We start from the raw sequence: 23404 nt of genomic DNA, 5'->3' as shown, positions 1-23404 counted from the left end.
TTGAACAGGCGAATCTACTCCTTGTCCCGTACAAGGAAACCACGCCACTTTACTCAATGACGGAGATGGTAATTTAAAGCCAAAATTGTAAACCTTTTGACATAATTCCCTCGCCCCTCATTTGAATATTGACCCATGTCACTCGAAATAGATGACCGAAGAAAGTCGCACGTGATGGGGCGAATAAATAATATTGTAAGCAAATATTGTTTTCTTTTAAGTCCCAGTTCTACTTTCCCGGCCGTGTAAGTCCACTTCCCCGGTCTTTCTGTGAGATAATTGTAACATAAGTAAATAAGCTAAACTACAATGTATGATATTTTTCTATGGGAAAGAGCAACTTATGGACCGGTTAAATAATCAACGCAATAATTCGTTGCTCTGTTGTAATAGATAAACCAAAACAACTATAGATCATATAAGATTTTATTGTTTCAATACCTCCATTAAGAGTAGCATGCATATTAAAAATGAAACCAAAGCAGACGAACTTTTATTATCTGCACGCGATATTATCGAAAGCGAGGCGTCAAGGAATGTGACACATATGTATCATTAGTTAACCATTGTGATATAATACAACCGGTGTTATTGGTGACAATTTCAAAACTGTAACACAACAGGCGTGTAAGATAAATCGGAACTAATCCATGGGATCAGATGACCGCCAGCTGGAGTCTATTGCCGTCCTAATCTCCCTGCCCGTCCTTAAAACTCTTGCTACATTTGAAGCAGCTTGTGATACTTTAATGCAAAATGACCTAATACAAGGGGACGCAACTCTCAGAACAGAAAACGAAACAGTGAGTAAAAATGGACAGGGTTATTTCAAAGCCGAAATTAAGCGGAAAGAAGTATCATTATTGTGTTCTGTACAACTATGTTGATGGTCCAGCAAGTCATAGAGATAATGACCAAAAATTGTCTAGAGCTTTTCTAGCGAAAATGGAAGATGAACTAACTGGGTGTGGCTTTACCGATGGGTATTATTTTGAGAAAATTCTTCCAGGAAGTAATTTATTTGAAGTGTATTCAGCTACGTTTATCGAACCATGCGAGAAAGTAGTGGTCATTTTAACTAAAGGCTTTAGAGATAATTGTTGGCATAAATACACCCAGCAAATATCATTTATGAAACTGATCAATGGCGGTAAAACTGCCACCGTTCTGCCTATTGTTATAGGTGAAAAACGGGAGCATATACCTAAAGATCTAGGGCTAGATAGGGAGCAGATATTATTTTTTGAGGAAAAATGGGAAGATGATGAAGGTAATTGGTGTCGGTTAAAAGACTGTTTTCTTGAAAACAAATCAATTCCAGCTTTGATGAAAAGATCAAAATCCAATATTCCAGGTAGGTCCTACAGAGAACCACACCACTCATACATAAACAGAGAAAAAAAGATAAATGGGGTTTAACGTCCACTCGACACAAACTAGGCCATTCGAGGCCAACATATTTTTCAATGTTTTTTCAATAATTCGTTTGCACAGGGGTCTCTAGCACTGGGACGACCCAGAGAAAACCCACGAGATTTGACAGGCAGGCAACCCGACTCATTGTCACGAATAAGATGGGAATAGAAACCACGCCACTCAATGACAGACCTTATGATCAAAACCAGCATTCGGCCATCCAACCCCCTCGTAAAGACACGCGTAAAGGACAAAGCCTAACGAACATTGGAAGACATAATAGGCCTAACATGGTTCTTGGGGCTAGTTGTAAGCGCACACTGCGATGCACACAGTTAGACGATCCGCGAATAAAAGGGATGTTGCCAAACATGGTAATATTCTGCTGTAAGGCATGATCGGCTGTCAGTACATTGACGATACCTGTTTATAGAAATGAGACATATCACCAGGACCAGGAACCGAATGTGACGTACTTAAGATGACTTGGTCGCGGAGCGTCGCCCCAAAGAACAATTGGTCCAAAAATAAAGTATTTTAAATTGTAATCGATAGGGTTCAAAGTATTATAGGTATTCCAAACTATATTAGTCTATTGGATACAAGACAACCTTGCACTGAATTCAAGAAAACAGCCTTGGTCTGAATGGTCATTTAGCTAGAATGGCAAACAACGGTTAGGTTACAACCATAAAAGGCGATGATAGCATTTAGAAAATACCTATAATGGTTTACAATGGGTGAAAATTGGTGTCTTAGTTGCACAAAATATAATCACCTATGCTTAAAAGAAATTGCAAATCTTGGTAGTTTCCAAATTCCTTTACAAGAAAGGGAGATTATTCCAGAATGAAATAATTCTTTGTCTTCACATATTGTATACTAATCGTATTGATTCTATAGAGCAACATATTTTACTAATAAAGGAGCATTATATAAGATTTAAATATAGAGAGGATCGTTCACGCTATAATATAAAATGAATATATTGAAAGTATCATTCAAATTACTTTATTTTGGACGGAGTTATTATCGCTGTCGTTTTGATAAGATGTGTGCATGGGGTCGAGATGATGTTGGTCGACGTTATCACTGTCGTTTTGATCAGATGCATGCATGGGGTCAAGATCATGTTGGGTGAAGTTATCACTGTAGTTTTGATAAGATGTGTGCATGATGTCGAGATGATGTTGGGCGACATTATCACTGTAGTTTTGATAACGTGTGCATGAGGCCGAGATGATGATATCATTGATAGATGTTATATCTACTTTATCAACTGGTTTTCTTTTATATTCATATAATTAGACATTTGTCATAACTGGCGCAGGATCAGTTCCCATTGGCAGAAAAATCGTTTGTTGTATAATCTGATCACCAACTTCACATGGCCATAGCAGTAAATCTGTTCAAGTCAGAATAAGCTGTCATCATTACTCAGCTTCCAATCAGACCAAAGTCTAACAGTACTTGAATAATACCCATGGATCTCGTTGCTTATTACCACATGTGCATTTTCCTTTTACAGGCCTCCTACTGGCGCTGTAAATACGCCATCTGCCCCAATGACCACGACCACCGGTAGGATGGCGCATTTAATTGCACAATTCGAGGTGGGGTGGGGCGCATTCTGTAGACTTAGTTGTGTTGCGTAACGCACGTTGTATTGTAGACTCTCTGTATGTCAATTACATTTCAGTTGAAGAAACCCAAGACTTTAATAGCCTCGCTGAAGATGGTGCACCAGCTACGGGACAAGATGTACCCAACGTGAACAACCTTAGCATTGATGGTAGACCACAAAGTCCACCTAGCGGGGCTGCATGTGGATCTAAACAATCGAAAAGAATTTCCTGTCACGGTGGAGCTACAGGGGGACTGTCATACAGATCACCTACAACCCAAGTTCATTCAAATCCCTCTGGTCCTAGAGGGGACCCAGTTGGTGCTGCTACGAGTTTCCCAGACCTTCCGCTGAAACCACCAGATGATACTGAAGAAGATCGCTTACCGTCTACACCACAGACCATTGTAATTACCGATTATGCACCTGATTCTATACACATTAGTAAAGCAGCTCATCAAGAAAAGGGCCATACATCAGGGTCAGATAAGGAAAATCCTGCTGAACAGAAGACGTCGCCTTGTGAGTGTAACAATTGTTTTAAAATATTACTTGATAATGATTTGGTGACATGAAAATTTGTCTTAAGACTAAAAAAAAATCCTATCGAACTTTAAACTTAATTTTTCCATAATATTCTCTATTTTGTCGTTGTGAAATGTTTGAAGTTAGATGATTATATCATCTTTGGATGTGTGTTGTGTTTCGACCACATGCCTTATCTCCCTTGAATGATACTTTCAACAGGGACGGTCACTTTGAACAGCTCTACCTTGGATGCGCTTTTTCCATTTTAGTCCCGAAATGACCTAGTTTGTGTTGAGTGGACGTTACCCCCCCCCCCCCCCTCGTCTCTCTCTCTTCAATTCTATAATGTTCATTATTTCTGACGGCCTGGTTGGTATTTAACCCCCACTTCTACAGTAAGTGACATCGCATACAACAAACGACACAACTGGCTTTACAAGAAATACATGTAGTATTGTCGCCTTCATTTGGAAGAAAGTAGGAAACTATTTAAATGGGTTCGTTCGTCACAATTGAGGTTGATATTAATTTAGTACTGGTCATGCCTATGAGTTCAATAATGACTTGGCCTAAACAGAGATAAGCTGTTTGGTTGAGTCTTTAGACAATAACATCTAACAGCGATAGAATATGAGTGTAGATGTTCCTCAGATGACCGTCTTGACAGAGTCCCGTGGTCTAGATTACTGATTCTCAACCAGTGTGACGCGAGATCTTCCTAAGTGTGCCGCGAAAAGTTTGAACGGCGCACTAAGAAAATTTCTCACTAAGGTCGCCATTTTGACTTCTGAAATTCGAAACACTGCAATGAAGAAAGTTCATAGCTGTGTTTTTCTTTATTTAATATGAGTCATTCTATGTGTCTATGACTAGTCTGTGTCCACGGCTGTATGCCGTCTATGACTTGACATGTTTTTATTTTGTAAAATTCAAATATTTTTCATATATATTTAGCCATGTGTTCCAAGGTGTGCCGTTGGCAATAAAAGGTTGAGAACCACTGGTCTAGATACATGTAGATTATGTTAGACTACTTAAAAACCATGAAAGTATTTGTACAACTCGAGAAGTGGAAAGTGTATACATCAAATCGAAAATCATGTTTGTCCGACCGTCGAATACCTCAATTTACATTTCGTTTATTTTCATTTCAGTTTATATGGACGTCTTGAATTACATGGTTGGCACTTTGTGATGAAACTTAAAAACATAATTTTAGAATTAAGCTGATGCATAAAAAAAAAATTTGAAGGGTGGTCCAAGAATTCTGATTCGTATATAAATACGATTAAATATACCGGTCTTGAACACACTCTCCCCAACAACAGACAGCGCTATCCCTCTCAAATAAAACGTGGACCAAACTACCATATTTATGAAGCAAGTCCGTAGCTATGGGGTGAAGAAATAAAATATGAGTATTTTGAAGCATCTTTTGAACAACATCAAATTCAAATTAGAACTGCCATTTGTATATTTTTAATTCATTTTAGTCTCATTATTACTACAGACTGAATATATCTTAATATATATTTTCTAATCCTGGTACAGGAAATGTATTTGCGGAGGTCTACTTGTTTGCCCCCACCCAGGTCCAGACTCGGACTACGGTAAAATATGGGATGGATAACTGAACAGTATTTTGTATCATATGTGTTATAGTGTAAGCTTAAGCTACGTCTACACTAGCAGCATTCACCGTCTACACTAGCCTTTTAAATCCCGGTTTTTTCCTAAAAGCCGGCTTTTTCAATTTCTCAATCGTAAAAGCCGGCTTTTTAAAATCCGGCAATTATTGAGGGATTTTTCAAAATCAAAAAGCCGGCTTTTTCAAAAAACCGGCAATTTTATGTGTGTAGACGGTAAATCCGGGATTTATCAAGTACCCGGATGTCATTCGTCCAGAGCTTCCGTACATTCATAACATTGGCATTGCTTCCGGTTCTAAGAAATTGCGGTAAATCTCAAATCCATCTATAGCCTAGCCTATTTAATTTCAACATGCCTAACCTAAAATGGGTTAACGAGGAGTGCTTATTGCTAATTGAGATTTGGGGGCGGGGGAACATTCAAGCTTTGTTTGATGGAACTGTCAAAGACAATAAAATTTACAGGGTTATATGCGCTGAATTAGCCGAAGCTGGCTTCTCTCGGTCCACCGAACAGGTCAAAAGCAAGTTAAAACGGCTCAAGAAGGAATACGTCGGTTTTCATCGTCTTTTTCCGTTCAGTCAGTGTAGACGCTACTCTTGAAAAAGCCGGGTTTTGAAAAAACCGGGTTTTTAAAAAGCCGGCTTTTTCAAGCCTAGTGTAGACGAAGCTTATATGAATATACAGGTTACAATAATTAATTTGATCGAGTATTAAACCTGCTCAATGAAATGGCAGTAGTTATATTTCACATTGTTTTATACCAAGTTCAATATAGATTTTATAAGCTAAAGGTTTGTTAATCTACTGTTTATTCTTGTGTTCGTCATTTGGTAATTCTATGCAATAATGTCCTTTAACCCTTTGTACTCTTGTTGTTCTTCAATAGTGACAAAAATTTAATTTAGCTCCGACCAAATTAGGTTTCGATCTCTCGTCAAAAGACGAAACGCCACTGCCTTGGCAATCTATTTGGGTGGGTCAAAACGATCAATAAAATATGAACAGATTTGTGTAGTTGTCATATAATTAAAGGAGCTAATTCGCTAATATTTGGGACGTAGAAGTCGATACAAATGGGTCGCAACGCATATAATTATGTAATATAAATGTATATAAACTAATTTCCATTCAATCGTTTCTGTTTTTACTCTTAATTTCAATTCAGTTATGTTCGGCGAAATACGCCAGAAGTGTCAATCGAATGGCAAACTCTACCGCATGGTTATTCCAGTCTACACCGATAGTATTTATTGTGCATGCTCTTCAGATAAAAATAAAAATATGATGTCACCGTTTGACATGACTTGTGGAAAATGTCTAGCCTCGTTCTTCGAGTCCCTTGTTACAAATATGGTACACGATTTTTGCCTTAAATATTGGATACTGTAATACAATATCATTTGGGATCTAAATTTTATTATTGTATTTTGAATTCATATTTTAAATTATATTTTTCATTTGTAACTCATTTTGGACATGTGACAGATTAATTGTAAAATGTAATCTGCATCAGGTGTGTGAGGATTATTTCATAGTATTATGTAAGATATAATGGGTTACCCGAACAATGTATAGCCGGCTTGTCTTAGACTAGTATATTATGATATAAGGTTTAGGTAACAAGCATTAACACATTGTCTAGAGATAAGATGTGTGAATCTTAATAATTACTTTTCATTGTTCTGATTACTAATGGTATTAACTATGGCGTGCCTTAACCGATATAAAAAGCCTAGTTTACAAGCAGGCAAAAGGAGGGACAAGAGAGACCCGTAGAGACTGGATTAATATCTCAGAGTTGATAATTGTATAACCTATTCGAGTTCTACTGTGACAAGACATTTGAATTCTCAGTGTTGGTGTCAGCCATATTGTCATGGCCGGTCTATGGCCACCGTGATTCACCACCTTTAAATTCTAATTAAGACCACATACAAGCTGTTGAAGTGTTTTATTGACAATGAGTTACATAAAATCGACAAAGATGACAATTAACCCTAATGGGGAGATGAGTGTAACAAACCGTATAATTCGTGACAATACTGTTGAACTGATTCCCGACGATGATAACCCCTCCACTGGTATTGCCTCAGTAGACATATTATATTTCCTACAAGCTAAGGATTTTGACATCAGCAATATAAAATGTCTCCAAAATGTAGGTAAGGGCAAGTTTTGCCTAACTCTTAAGGATATACTTGCCAAGGAGTTATTTCTTGAGAATCTCAAGACCTTCTCAGTGAAGAATTGCAATTATACAGTAGAGTCGGCTGGAAACATCACATGGGACTACCCTGTTGATTCAATTCCTGTTGCGGTCTTCGGCCTACCATTCGAAATGGACAATAAATATCTGGTTAACAAATTGACGAACTATTGTGAATTGGTTAAATGTGACAGATCCTGCTTCAAACCATTTCCAACGGTCGAAAGCGGTGTTAGAATTGTTTATGTAAAAAAAATGTTTAAACCTATTCCATCGCACATTTATATAAAAGGGATACATGTATCCATTAAATATGAGGGCCAAACTAGGGGCAAAATTTGTTACAACTGCGGCCTGCATGGGCATCTTGGCCGTGAATGTACAAAACCAGACAAAAGATATAGTCTGCCAACCAACCCCAATGCACCAAATCCTGATGATCAAATGGAATTTCCTGCCCTTCAACCCCAAACTAGTCCAAACAGTGCTATAGTATCTGCTGATATAGCCACTGAACCCACCCATAATATTGATAATACTTATGAACCTAATCATGAGCACCCAAATATCAATAACCATGTCTTAGGTTATGACCCTAGTGAAGACAATAACCCTGGTGTCAATAATATTATCCCCTCAAAAAATAATACGACAAAAACAAATGTCTATAATTCTGGTCAAGTCAAACCCGCAAACCCAGGAAGTCTAAACCAGGACTTAGCTACTCTAGACTCCATAAAAACAACAGTAGTCAACAATGACATTCCTATCACTACCGATACAACAAATGTTATCCTCAGCCCTGATAGCCATTTTATCAATGATGTTAATAAGTCTATTATTGATACATCTAGTGGTCATGTTTCTTCCACCCCCATTAACACAGGATCCTCAGAGGGTCAAAGTTATTTAGAGGATAACAGTATCATTGACAACTCATCCCATGATATCCCTGAAACATCGCAGTCAAATCTTAACTATGACGCTGATGTCTCATTGTTAAATAACTCTACAGTCACTAAGTGTGACACAGTAAGTAAAAGGGAAAGAAGCCTTGATAGTTTATCCGAAACAGAAATAGATGATAAAAGGGCGCGAGCGGAATCCCCGCTTACCGAAACAGAAGTTTAGAGATCAAACAAATTAAGACGTTATAAGTTCTTGAAACCATATTAGTTAACAATGAAGCCTTCTATCCCTATTATTTACCTAATTATTATGTTAATTTACTCCATAAACGCTCTACAAGGAAATCTTCAAAAGATTAAACAAATTAGCAATATATTTAACAAACTAGATATTGTTTGTATACAAGAAATTCTAAAATCCAATGTCCATCAAATAAAAAATGTTGAAAACGAAACTGGCTATAACTTATACACTGCATATAATGAAACAAAGATTGGCATTGCCCTATTATTAAGCCCAAACATTATACATAAACTCTACAATACACCTGATGAATTAGCAGGTAGGCTCCAACATCTGGAGGTAAATGCAAATAATGAAACTATTCAAATATTCAATATATATGGTCCCTGCAAGAGAGAATTGAAAACTTATTACTACAAGAGACTTCTTGAATATGTCAAAACTATTCATAATCCACAACATTCTTATATTATTACTGGTGATTTTAACCTTATTGAAAACAGTAAAGATAACAAACATGGCAACATGAATAACCATCCAAAAGATGCTATAAGATATCTACTTGACATACAAAATCTACTTAATATAAGTGATGGTTACAGAATTATCTCCCCTGACACTCCCCTTTTTACCTATCACAACTCACAAGGACATGCTAGCAGATTAGACCGCATTTACATAAGTAATAAATATGCAACTTACATCAAATCAATTAAACATATACCACTTCATTTCACTGACCATAAAGCAGTGGAACTAAATATCAACCTTAACAATCTTAAATGGGGTAAAGGATATTGGAAACTTAACAATTCTATTCTAGATGATAAAAACTACCAAAATCAAATTAAAACATTCTGGTCAAGCTGGCAAAACAAAAAATACCAAATCATTGACAACATACAATGGTGGGAAAAAGGTAAAGCCGCTATTAGAAATATTACACAAAATTACTGTCAAGCCTTAGCAGTTGAGAACAAACATATCCTCAGTAACCTTTATCAACAACTGGAATCCCTAGAAAAAGAAATACCTAGTAAGAATAACTCTATAAACGAGATTAAATCAAAAATTGAGCTTATAGAATATAATACCAAACAAGGCTACGTTATACGTTCAAAATTAGAAATACCCCAAATTGATGTATCTACTAATTCTAAAATATATAAATTAGCAGAAGTTAAAAAGGGTGCAAAAAAACAAATTAAACAACTGATCAATCAAAATAATACAATCTGTGACAATAAACAAGATATATTAGACACAATTCACCAATTCTACCAACAACTATATACTTCTCAAAATATTAATGATAACTTAATGAAGTCCTATATCGAAAACAGTGACATAAACACACTAACAAACATGGAAAGAGATTCAATATCACATTTTATATCTAGAGATGAAGTCCTTAAGGCGTTATAAAAATTTAGAACAAACCGTAGCCCGGGTATAGATGGTATTCCAGGAGATTTCTACATAAAATTCTTTGACATTATAGGAAACGATTTAACAGAAGTATTAAACAACATCTATCTACAGGGGGAATTATCTAACACAATGAGAACTGGTATCATAACAATTAACTACAAGAATAAAGGCGACCATCGATTACTCAAGAACTATAGACCGATAAGCCTGTTATGTGTGGACTATAAAATCATAACAAAAATTCTAAGCACAAGAATAAATTCTGTTATTAACAAATTAATCTCTAATACACAAACAGGAGCTGGACCAAATAAAAGCATTTTTGATAACCTATATTCAATAGATACAATACTAAATTATATAAACACAAATGAGTCCAGTGCCTATATATTATCATTTGACCAAGAAAAAGCCTTCGATCGCATTGAACACAACTATATCATAAATCTACTTAAACATATTAATTTCCCAAATTACATCCTTAACTGGGTTACAATATTGTTTAAAAACTTGATTAGTAAAGTCCAAGTAAATGGATCCTTTTCCCAAAATATTAAAATTAACCGATCGATTCGTCAAGGATGTCCACTATCCATGATTCTATACTCATTGTGTATCAACCCCCTTGCTTCATACATAAACAAAAACATCCTCATAAAAGGCATCAGGATCCCTAACCACCCTTCAGAGATTAAATTATTTCAGCATGCAGATGACTGTTCTGCTATAATATCTAGACTTTCTTCATACAGCACTCTCCTCGAACAATTCAAAACATTTGGCTCTATATCTGGCTCCAAACTAAACCATGATAAAACTGAAATCCTTTCTGTTGGGAAACCATCACACTACTCCTATCCTGTAAATATAAATATTAATATTAAAACAGACGCTATAAAATTACTAGGCATTTGGTTTGGCTCAAATAAAATGGAAAAGAACTGGCTACCCCTTGTTCAAATAATCAATTCAACCATCCAGACATGGGAAAATCACTCTCTTTCATATAAAGAAAAAGTATGCAGCTTAAACACCTATATACTCAGCAAACTATGGTTTTTTGCTAGGATAGTTACTCCCTCAAACTCAATTATTAAAAACATAAATAAAATAATCTACAATTTCATCTGGGAAAATAAAAGTGAAACAATTAATCGAAACACCTTTAACCTAGAGCATAAAAATGGTGGCCTTAAAGTGCCAAACATTCGACTAAAAATCCAGGCAATGCAACAACAACTTATAGTAAAAGCAATCAAAGACAACAACAGTCCCTGGTTAGGCCTATACATATACTGGCTAGGATTTACAACAAGGGATACTCTGCCAAGATATGCATCCAATAATTATACCCACTCGGAAAAACTCCCCCAATCATATATAGATATAAAAGAAACTTACAATAGCCTCAAATCATCCATCAAATATACATACAATACAAAACTTAAAGACATATACTGGTCCCTAATTGACTTATTACAGACACAACCAAAAATAAATAAACAATTACCTCATGTTGACTTTTCAAAAGTCTGGACAAACCTCTATAAATGCTCCTCCTTATCTGAAAAAGAAAAGGATTTCATGTATACAATCATCAATAATGCAGTACTAACAAAAGATATTATGCTATACAGAAATATATATACTATCAACTATAAATGCCACTATTGTAACCGAGCAACTGAATCTTACCATCATTTATTTCTGAATTGCCCCAAATTAAAATTCTATAAATGTTTCATTACTACACATATAAACAACATTCATCTCACCAAAGAATTCAAAATCAACAACAATACAATCCATCTACACAATATAAAATCTAAATACATTCATGATATATACCTATACCTGTCGATCATATGGTCTAACCGAACACACCCTCTATCCACCAATATTTCACAAGAGCTTATATACCAATTCTATACAAAAAGAAAACAAAAATAAAGATTACTCTCTTAAGCTCGAGTCTTCACTACCTTATGACCCTCCTTAAGCCGGCGCTATTGCACTTTCGTACCTCTACCAGTTCCCGTGGTATTGCACTTTCGTACCTCTACCAGTTCCCGTGGTCGTAGGAACTTGAAATTATTAGAGGATGTTAAGGGGGACTAGCAATGACCACACACCAAATTTCAGCCGAATCGATGAATAACATTTTTATTTTACCGACCTTTTAATTTCTAACGAGAGAGAACTTCATCTGTTTGACGCCATTTGCTTTGTTTACTATTTAGACTCGAATAACAAGACACTAAGACGGAAACCGACACACTGCACTAGCTGCCTATCTCTGCAGTTCATAAAAATTAATATAATTTTCGTATACTTTAATTTTTGCGCGAAGCCACCATGTTCTATAAAATACTATTTGGTGTTGATCAGTGGATTGGCCTTTAGGTGTGAATATTGCCGTGACCTTGATTTTGACCTTGAGTCTTAACTTCCCATCCATATCAGGGCCTTTGCGTTTATGATTGCCGTGGCCTTATTTCTTACTGTATTTTCAAAGTTAATGTTCGAGGTGAAAGCAGAGACGACGTCCTTCGGAAAAGATGATTGGGTCAAAGTCGTAGGTCAAGGTCATGTTACAGAAAACTAAACTCAAACTTTTCAAAGTCATTTTTTGGACATTTGACCTTGACTTACGACCTTGACCCCGTAACCATTTTCGAAGGCTATCACCATGGCTTGAATCATGGACGCTTACCTTGGTTCTGTCACACACTGCTCGGTCAGAAAAGGGTCAAACGGAGAGGGGCCCGTGTCCGAAAGGAAGTCAATGGGCGTGGTCAATGTGAAAGGTCGTGGTGACCTCCACTAGTCACCGTTAACCATCCGTGACCTTGACCCTGACCTAGAGTCCGAACTTCCCATCCATCTCGGACCCTTTGCGTTTATGCGTGCCGTGACCTTATTTCATTTTTGGGACAGGGCCAGGGTAAAAGTCGATGGTTCAAGCCAAGATGATGGGCTTTGAAAATGGTTACGGGTCAAGCTCGTAAGTCAAGGTCAAATGTCCCAAAACTGACCTTGAAAAGTTTGAGTTCAGTTTTCTATAACATGACCTTGACCTACGAATTTGACCCAATTATCTTTTCTGAGGGACACTGTCTTTGATTTCACCTCAAGCATTAACTTTGATAATACAGTAAGAAATAGGGTCACGGCAAGCATAAACGAAAAGGGCCCGAGATTGATGGGAAGTTTGGACCCAAGGTCGAAGTCAAGGTCACGGATGGTTAAAGGTGACTAGTGGAGGTCACCACGAACTTTCACATTGACCACGCCCTTTGACGTTCTTTCGGACACGGGCCCCTCTGCGTTTGACCGTTTTCTGACCGAGCAGTGTGCGACAGGGCCAGGGTAAACGTCGATGGTTCAAGCCAAGATTATGGGCTTTGAAAATGGTTATGGGATCAAGGTCGTAAGTCAAGGTCAAATGTCCCAAAACTGACTTTGAAAAGTTTGAGTTCAGTTTTCTGTAACATGACCTTGACCTACGACTTTGACCCATTTATCTTTTCGGAAGGACGTTGTCTCTGCTTTCACCTCAAGCATTAACTTTGATAATACAGTAAGAAATAGGGTCACGGCAAGCATAAACGAAAAGGGCCCGAGATGGATGGGAAGTTTGGACTCAAGGTCGATGTCGAGGTCACGTATGGTTAATGGTGACTAGTGGAGGTCACCACGAACTTTCACATTGACCACGCCCTTGACTTCCTTTCGGGCATGGGCCCCTCTGCGTTTGACCGTTTTCTGATCGAGCAGTGTGCGACAGGACCAAGGTAAACGCCCATGATTCAAGCCAAGTTGATAGCCTTCGAAAATGGTTACGAGGTCAAGGTCGTAAGTCAAGGTCAAATTTCCCAAAACTGACTTTGAAAGTTTGAGTTTAGTTTTCTGTAACATGACCTTGACCTACGACTTTGACCTTTTAACTTTTCTGAAGGACGTTGTCTCTGCTTTCACCTCAAGCATTAACTTTGATAATACAGTAAGAAATAGGGTCACGGCAAGCATAAACGAAAAGGGCCCGAGATGGATAGGAAGTTTGGACTCAAGGTCAAAGTCAAGGTCACAGATGGTTAAAGGTGACTAGTGGAGGTCACCACGACCTTTCACATTGACCACGCCCATTGACTTCCTTTCGGACACGGGCCCTTTGCGTTTGACCCTTTTCTGACCGAACAGTGTGCGACAGGACCAAAGTAAACGTCGATGGTTCAAGTCAAGGTGATAGCCTTCGAAAATGGTTACGAGGTCAAGGTCGTAAGTCAAGGTCAAATGTCCCAAAACTGACTTTGAAAGTTTGAGTTTAGTTTTCTGTAACAAGACCTTGACCTACGAATTTGACCTTTTAACTTTTCTGAAGGACGTTGTCTCTGCTTTCACCTCAAGCATTAACTTTGATAATACAGTAAGATATAGGGTCACGGCAAGCATAAACGAAAAGGGCCCGAGATGGATAGGAAGTTTGGACTCAAGGTCAAAGTCAAGGTCACAGATGGTTAAAGGTGACTAGTGGAGGTCACCACGACCTTTCACAATGACCACGCCCATTGACTTCCTTTCGGACACGGGCCCTTTGCGTTTGACCCTTTTCTGACCGAACAGTGTGTGACAGGACCAAAGTAAACGTCGATGGTTCAAGTCAAGGTGATAGCCTTCGAAAATGGTTCCGAGGTCAAGGTCGTAAGTCAAGGTCAAATGTCCCAAAACTGACTTTGAAAAGTCCGAGTTTAGTTTTCTGTAAGATGACCTTGACCTACGACTTTGACCCAATTATCTTTTCTGGAGGACGTCGTCTCTGCTTTCACCTCGAACATTAACTTTGATAATACAGTTAGAAATAAGGCCACGGCAAGCATAAACGCAAAGGGCCCGAGATGGATGGGACGTTTGGACTCAAGGTCAGAGTCAAGGTTACGGATGGTTAACGGTGACTAGTGGAGGTCACCACGACCTTTCACATTGACCACGCCCATTGACTTCCTTTCGGACACGGACCCTCTGCGTTTGACCGTTTTCTGACCGAGCAGTGTGCTATAGGACCAAGGTAAACGTTCATGATTCAAGCCAATGTGATAGCCTTCGAAAATGGTAACGGGGTCAAGGTCGTAAGTCAAGGTCAAATGTCCCAAAAATGACTTTGAAAAGTTTGAGTTTAGTTTTCTGTAACATGACCTTGACCTACGACTTTAACCCAAGTATCTTTTCTGAAGGACGTCATCTCTGCTTTCACCTCGAACATTAACTTTGATAATACAGTAGGAAATAAGGCCACGGCAAGCATAAACGCAAAGGCCCCGATATGGATGGGAAGTTTGGCCTCAAGGTCAAAATCAAGGTCACGGCAATATTCACACCTAAAGGCCAATCCACTGATCAACACCAAATAGTATTTTATAGAAAATGGTGGCTTCGCGCAAAAATTAAAGTATACGAAAATTATATTAATTTTTATGAACTGCAGTGTTAGGCAGCTAGTGCAGTGTGTCGGTTTCCGTCTAAGTGTCTTGTTATTCGAGTCGGTTTCCGTCTTAGTGTCTTGTTATTCAAGTCTAATTAGTAAACAAAGCAAATGGCGTCAAACGGATGAAGTTCTCTCTCGTTAGAAATTAAAAGGTCGGTAAAATAAAAAGTTATTTATCGATTCGGCTGAAATTTGGTGTGTGGTCATTGCTAGCCCCCCTTAACATCCTCTGAAAATTTCAAGTGCCTACGACCACGGGAACTGGTAGAGGTACGAAAGTGCAATAGCGCCCTTAAGCCTAGGATTGTGTCGTCATGTCTGAATTTATACTCTGCAACTTCTCCCATGAAATATTGACTTTGCTACTATAATAAGTAGCTACAACCATAGACATCTTCTTATATTTCTTTCGTATATGAGCACTCATTGCAATTTTTAGTAAGAATGTAGGCCTACAAGCGAAAATAACCAAACACCTGTAGGCCTACCCCATATAAATTCTGGAAAATTTTGGCTTAATTGATAAACCAATATTATACAAAAGGAAATAAAATCGAAATCACCAAGCTTCAGCCTACTCTGCCTTACCGAATTCTCCTGTATAAGGCAAGTTATCGTCCTGTATGAAGCTTCCATATTAATTACTCTACTATATGACTAGACCGTGCTATTTACTTTAAGTTGTCACAATTTGACATCTTAGTCATCTTTCGTTTTCGTTAAATGGCACTATCTCACTCTGTCATATAAATAAAATACCTATACACCCACTGAAATATGTCCAACAGTAAAATAGAAATCCATTAAAAACATTTAAACACTAACTCAAGTTTTACCCGTTTGTTTTACCGCTATTTATTAACTGTAATCAACACTCACCTCTAACATTAACATGGCCATCATAACATCCCACAATTCCCTATGCACGTTCTTTTTGTGCTGGGAAACATCACACTCTCTTTCAACCAGACGCTTTTCCACTACAGACTTCAAATATATTTTTAGCTGTATATAAGAAAGTAGCTATAATATAGGAACTTTAATTGTATTCTGTATTATATTACCGTTTGTATATATCATCTCATATTGACTTTGTATATAACAATTGTAAATAAATAAATAATTCTACTGTATTAAATTATAAATTATCTATTGTATTGTTAATATAATTATGCATAACTGAATGTAATTATATGAATTTTATAAATAAACTATAAAAGGGAGAGGGTCTGTCCTCGACACCAGGCAGAGGGGTCCTGTGAGGCCGAGGGGAAGCAGCTATAGCTAGACGTAACTTTACCCAATCAAATGATGTTATTATATACCTGTAAATATGTTATCCAGTATTAAAATATCTTTTTAATAAATAAGAGTTATGTATTGTATCACGATACCAGAAGCCCATCTTTTATCGGTAGGATAACGACATCAATGTTGATTTATATTGACAAATAATTCGTGTTTTCAACGTGTAAGACTTTGAATGATATTGAGGTAGAGACTTAGCTACTTTAATGTCATCTAAAAAAAAATAAAGCAATGAAATTTTTTAATTTTTAGGGGGTATTAGAAATAAAGCATGGAAAGTATCGATGGACATACAGTCGACATATTAAACACCGAGAATGTTGCCTTTAAATGACTGATTTTGATTTGATATTTGACAGATAGCATGCAAGCTGTCGACAACAGTTTTGTCGGATGTTGAAAAATAGTGTAGGGTTTTCATTTTCATGTTTCGGTGGAGCTCGATGAGTAAGATGTTGGCTCGCTGACCCTGGGGTCCCTTGTTCGATCCCCTCTCGAAAGTGATTTTCCAGATCGTTCCCCCCGATCACTGTATGGTGTGGGCCCGTCTTCATTAGCCCTGTCGGAACAGAAAGGTAGGATGTTGAACCCGATTTCATTTCATGTTTAGGGGCTACTGTTGTAGTAGGGTGAACTTCGACCCAATGTTTAATACATCGCGCTAATCCGCACAGTATTACTTAATTCAGTGAACTATATTTTAATGGATCTTAATCCACCTTAATTACCCCCCATTTATATCTATTTCATATTGTCTTATATAATTCTTTAATCGCATGTCTCCAGTATTGGGGGGGTTGGGTGGCTGAATGGTTATCGCGTGCGTGCTGTATCATAAGGCCTGTCATCGAGTCAACTGGCGTGGTTTCGAATCCCCGGTTGTACGTGACAAGGAGTGGTGTCTGTCCAACCTCGTGGGTTTTCTCCGGGTCCTCCGGTTTCCTTCCACTGCTAAAGACCCCTACGCGCAAGCGAATTATTGAAATAAAATTAAACATGTTAGTCCCGAAATGACCTAGTCTGTGTCGAGTGGACTTTAAACCCCATTTCTGTCTTTTTACTGCTGATTAGTTTTTGGTTTAGGTGACATAAAATCTTCGGTTGATAGTAGATTAACGCATGCGCTTTTGATCATAAGTTAAAGGCATTCATAAGTTGTGTTATTTCCATCCTCTAGGTTTCCCCAAGCTACTAAACCCTTACGTGCAACAAGGTGGTCACACCGGTTCCCTCCCTCTACTGAAGTCTCCCTCGTGCAACACCGCCTCTACTAAAAACCCGTACGTGCAACGAGGCTATTTCAAAGCTGAACTCCGATTACAAAACTACAGAAATAATCAAATAAAAAAGATTAACACCCTAAATAATCGCCACACTTGTTAACAAGTTTTAGAACAATCATGGCGATTGCACGGCGTACAAAAACAGAGGCAGGCCACGCCCACATCCAGTTCACGCCTTGTCAATTGCTACACAATTATTATATCTGACCAGGGACATATTATTTTACTAATTATACGAAATAAGTAAACCACTGTATACTTTTGCTCTAAAAATAAGAAAAAACTGCCTTACCCAAAACAATAACAAATCTACCAACACCAACCAATTCTATGTTGTTGAGATAACATCAAGGGACATATAACAACTTTACGAGATGGTGAATATTTTGAAGTGAAAACATACTTCTTTGATGGAGTGAACAACAGTTTTATTGCTGCTCTGAATATATTTTGGAACGATAATACTAGACTTTATAATACTAGAAATTATTTGGTGTTTCCACACTGTTGTACAAAACATTTCAATAATAGGAAAAACAACTGTTGGTGTAGTAGATTTGTTATTGGTTGGGGTAAGGCAGTTTTTACCATATTTTTAGAGCAAAAGTACACCGTCGTCTACTTATTTCGTCTAATTAGTAAAATATATGTACCCGGTTAGACATAATAACAAGGTAGCAATAGATTAACAAACCTTTAGCTTATAAAATCTATATTGAACTTGGTATAAAACAATGTGAAATATAACTACTGCCATTTCATTGAACAGGTTTAATACTCGATCAAATTAATAGCAATAATATTTTCAGTAAACTGATAGTGAAAAACGTCAATCAGTCAGCTGAAATATTACTAGCCGGATGTGGACAGTGTGGTTGACAAGGCATGGACTGGACAAATCGGCCCCGTTGTCGCGACGCAGGAGCGCCATCACGTAGTGATCTCCAAAACTATTATGGCCACTTCCGCCTTCATTTCTATCGGGTTTGGAGCTCAAAGTACGGCAATAAACTCGCTCTAACTTGACTGAATGAAAAATCTAACATACCTTTCGACTTTGTGGAATAACAATCTATAATTCTACTGATCTTTTTTTTGAAAATCTTATCGGATTCCTGAGAACAGATGTAGGCCTATTTTCTTCATTATCACCATCAAAACATTGAAGAATCCATTATGACGTAAATTTTATGTTAATTAGATTGCCATTACTTAGATTTTCCTTTTTCTCACTGTTTTATTGTCGATTTGGGATGATACGAATATATAGTATATATTAAAGACGTCTCTATTCATTTGACCTCATTTGACGTTTAAACCTACATAATGTACATGAATTTTAGGTACTATTTTTTTTTGTGGATGAATACAGCTGTTCTGTATTGTATTGAAGTGTCCAGCAAGAGAACTGCGCTCCTTATCACCATAATTGATTAAAATAATAATTCAATATCCTAATTTATATGCTTTGTATATTAATATTAATCAAACCAAATTATGCAATATATGCCATTTAATATGTATAGTGATTGTTTTACGTAGTATGTTGTTATGTTAATTTAATGCCATTGTATATATTTTTGCACTGTCATTTAGTTCCTCCCGGTTTGTTTTGTTATTATGATTTTGACTAGTTGTTTCATGTACATTATTTTATTACCTTGCATAGTGCCATCGTTATCATTGTGATCTGGGCCGGACTAAACGTCCGCTACTTAATGCTTGATAGGTATCTAAAACACTGCAACATTGTTTGTAACTAAGACTCCTGAGTTTAGAAGTTTTTAACGAATAAATGGTAATTTAAATTACAAGTTGTTGTTCGTTTTTGAGCAAGGGAAGATTACCTTTTGGCTAATCTCTTAACCGCTCGCCCGAAGAGCTTGGTCCGTGACTCACCGGAAGAAGTCACTGGTGGCAGAATTACCTTCACTGATAGCAGACCTCTGGTTAGAGGACGCTACAGTATTCTGTTGTAGACTGAAAATTTTGGATCCATGTGTCGACGCTTTAAATCACATGGATCCATTAAACCTTCTAACTGTTTAATTCCATTTTTTTCATTGAAGATTCTTATATTACAAATCTTTCCTTACACTAGAAACGTAATCACTGGATGTGGGCGTGGCCTGCCTCTGTTTTTTTTTACGCCGTGCAATCGCCATGATTGTTCTACAACTTGAAAACAAGTATGGCGATTATTTAGGGCGTTAATGTTTTTTATTTAATTATTTCTGTAGTTTTGTAATCGGAGTCCAGCTTTAAGGAAGTTGAAGCACTTGATTAGAGGTGAATTTGGGGCAGTTGTTTCCCCTTCTTGCGCGAGATATCTTGATATCTTCGGTTATTGCCCCTCCCTCTTATATTAATAAACATAAGAATCAGTGGAGAGATTTCATTCAGTATTCAACTTAATGTATATGTTGACCTGTCCTACACCACTGACAAGTGGAAACCACGCCATAAAATCCCGATGAACACTTCCGGGTTAGCGAGCCAACGTCTTACTCACAATAACGAGTAACTCATTCTTCAAGAGATGGTCATTGTTAAGACCGGTCGAATTATTTCTCTTACGTAAATCATTTATTTAAGTGAAGCCTGCATCATTACAGACCCTATCCTATACATACGTACAGCGCAGTAGAAGCTTACGGCTGGCCCCCGGATCCATTCACTTGGTTTGATATTTGTTGTTTATTTCTTGCAATGTCTTCCCCGTCCCGTTGTTTGTCTTATCGGTTTTGATTTGCCACCCAACCTCTGCAAGTAATAAACAACAACCATATGTATATATATCAATTCAAGTAAAATTATCCGGGAGTTAGCCGTAAGCATTTACTGGCCTGTCTATCTTCATTAGACCATTTCATTTCCACTGCGCTGTATAGACCGGGCTTGTAATAATTTTATTCAACAATGAAAACAAAAACATTAAATTACAAGAAAAACGTAATGCGAAACATCAGCTGTACATATCACCGTAATGCAATTGTAGAAATCATTTGCCGAGTTGCAATGTACGATGAGCAATGAACGGTGCTCGTTTATATTGATATCATGCGTTGACAGTTGTACTGTGGGTCGTCTGTTCTTTTTATTTATGCTGTATGGACTTCGCATTTACAGCATTAGTTATCTAATAGAATGTTGCGTTTACATAGACATCCCGAATATTATCGCGAAAAAATCCAGAAATCCCTTCAGTTACAACACATGTAAATAACCACCAACATGTCTACCATGTTTTTGCTAGAACTACCATATTTTGAAAAATTCTAAGTCTGAAAAGTTCTAAGCCTGATCACATGGTTGACACAAACTTTTCTCACCAACAAGTACAATCATTGAATGAATCATAGACATAAGAACTACAACTGTAGTATTATTATTGTCTTCGTAGTTCGTACCAGACCATGTTGTGAACCTACCCATTGAAATCACCAGAAATAGACAAAAATTACTCTAAATTCATAAGTTCTGCTATAGAAATGGTGGTTATAACTATAGTTTTCTATCGAACTATCTTGTATCCTCACGCCACTACGGTAATAAACAATGTCTGAGCAGAACATGTTCAAGGTATTGATATAATGAGTTTGATCAATCCCAACCAACTTGAAACAAAGTTATCGTGTTCCATAACTTTACCCCCCCCCCCTCTCTCTCTCTCTCAAAGAGAGTGTAGGTCCACTAAACCGATACTAATTCACCAGCTAAAATGGCTAGGTATGCAAAAAGCATAAGAATTGTGTCAATGGATAGAATCCAAATGAAAAGAATAACCCATACCTGTATACGTTGTAAGAATAACCTCATGTTTCCATGCGAAAAAAAAACTACGAAGAATTACTCGAAGAATATCCCCTGGATATATATTCGAAGCCGTCCCTATGTTCCTGAACCACCGACTGCGCGCGAGTTTTACAACATCTGGACGTTGCTAGATTACTACTACTACCTGGTGTTTTAACGCCCGCTTCCCCAGAGGAGATATCGCAGACAAGCTAGATTACTTACTTAGTTAGTTGTATTTTACGTCCGCTTTCACTGAGGTGATATCGCAGATTACTTCACAATTCCCGAACTTATAGCTACGTTTCCTGCAGACACGTGAACAGTAGCACCCAATCAGAGATTGTGACATAGCGACGAACCTTGACATTGGACGAACCTTGAACTTTGCAACTTGAGTTGAAAGCGAGGAATTGGTATTTTACGACGACCGAGGAATCATAGACTCACCAGATGAGCCGCCCAAAGCTTTCAGATCGCAAGTTATTCCGGTATAGCAAAACCTGGAGAGATCATTTTAACGTGACAGGTTTACAAGTGTTTTTAAAATTCTTTTTACTACCTGTCCATGAGGAGGACAATCTCTGTTTTGGGGGTGGGGTGGGGGCTGAGGCTATTTGCCCGAAAATATTCTTTTTCGGCTGCATTTTTAGAATAAATCAATCATTAACTAAAACGAATTTTCTATAAAATGTTATTGCACGAGGTCTTAAGTATTATAGTATTAAAAACCATGAATATATGCCCAATATTATTATTATCCCCCAAGGTGAAAATCAAAGAATATTGTCGGTGGTCAGGTAAAAATATAACCGGGATTATTAAGATACGAGGGCTGGATGAAAATTTCTTGCAAGGGATGGTGGATCCCGGTCAGGAAGAAAGTTTCTTCAGCCACCCCAAAGAACATTGTAAATGGAAATCTTTTCAAACAAATCTATCTCTGCAAAATATATATATATTTTTTTGAGTAGGGTACTCAATCAGCATACAAATTCATACCGGTACTCTTAGTTTTCAAATAACACTACATTCGAATTTCAAAACGTGTTCTATTTCTTGTAACATTAAATTTTGTATTGCTTGCAGGCAGTGATACATTGATTAATAAAACCATTTTAAAAATTAATCACTGTAATTTATTATTAAAGATACATTATGTGAGATAAGATAAAGAGATGGCAGTTCTCGCTATAATAGTTAAAAACTAGATAGTGTAAAGGTAATTTGCTGAAAATTTCAGTCAAATTGATCCACTATGAGTCGAGAAAGAAGCGGGTGAAATTTTTGCATAGTCTCGGTCATCATTACTAAAATCATTAATATAAACAGCATAGTCTCGATTATCCACTTTTATTGATTTAATTATCAATAGCCGTTAGCGGCATATAGGAATCTAATCAAAGCCAACATCGAAGGCTAGCCTTGACATCGAGAGTTTATTATGGTCTGGATAAGTTAATTAATTGATAATTTAGATAACATTTCAGGCCTAAAGAAAGACTTGTAATAAGCAGATTTTGCTC

The 23404-nt window shown here is 37.3% G+C and overlaps 1 protein-coding gene across 1 annotated transcript; it reads left to right on the top strand.

Moving 5' to 3' along the window:
• The first annotated feature begins 528 nt into the window (after positions 1 to 528).
• LOC126814707 (uncharacterized) lies at positions 529 to 6353 on the top strand. Its single transcript, XM_050540060.1, has 3 exons — positions 529 to 1354; positions 3116 to 3562; positions 4723 to 6353. Exons 1-3 carry the CDS (start codon positions 814 to 816, stop codon positions 4761 to 4763), a joined length of 1029 nt encoding a protein of 342 aa, XP_050396017.1. The 5' UTR covers positions 529 to 813; the 3' UTR covers positions 4764 to 6353.
• Positions 6354 to 23404: the final 17051 nt, after the last annotated feature.

This window comes from Patella vulgata, chromosome 3 (assembly GCF_932274485.2).
Source record: "Patella vulgata chromosome 3, xgPatVulg1.2, whole genome shotgun sequence".
NCBI classification, from domain to species: Eukaryota; Metazoa; Mollusca; class Gastropoda; family Patellidae; genus Patella; species Patella vulgata.
Note: the sequence above shows the minus strand (reverse complement) of the source record. Positions and strands in the feature narration are given on the sequence as shown.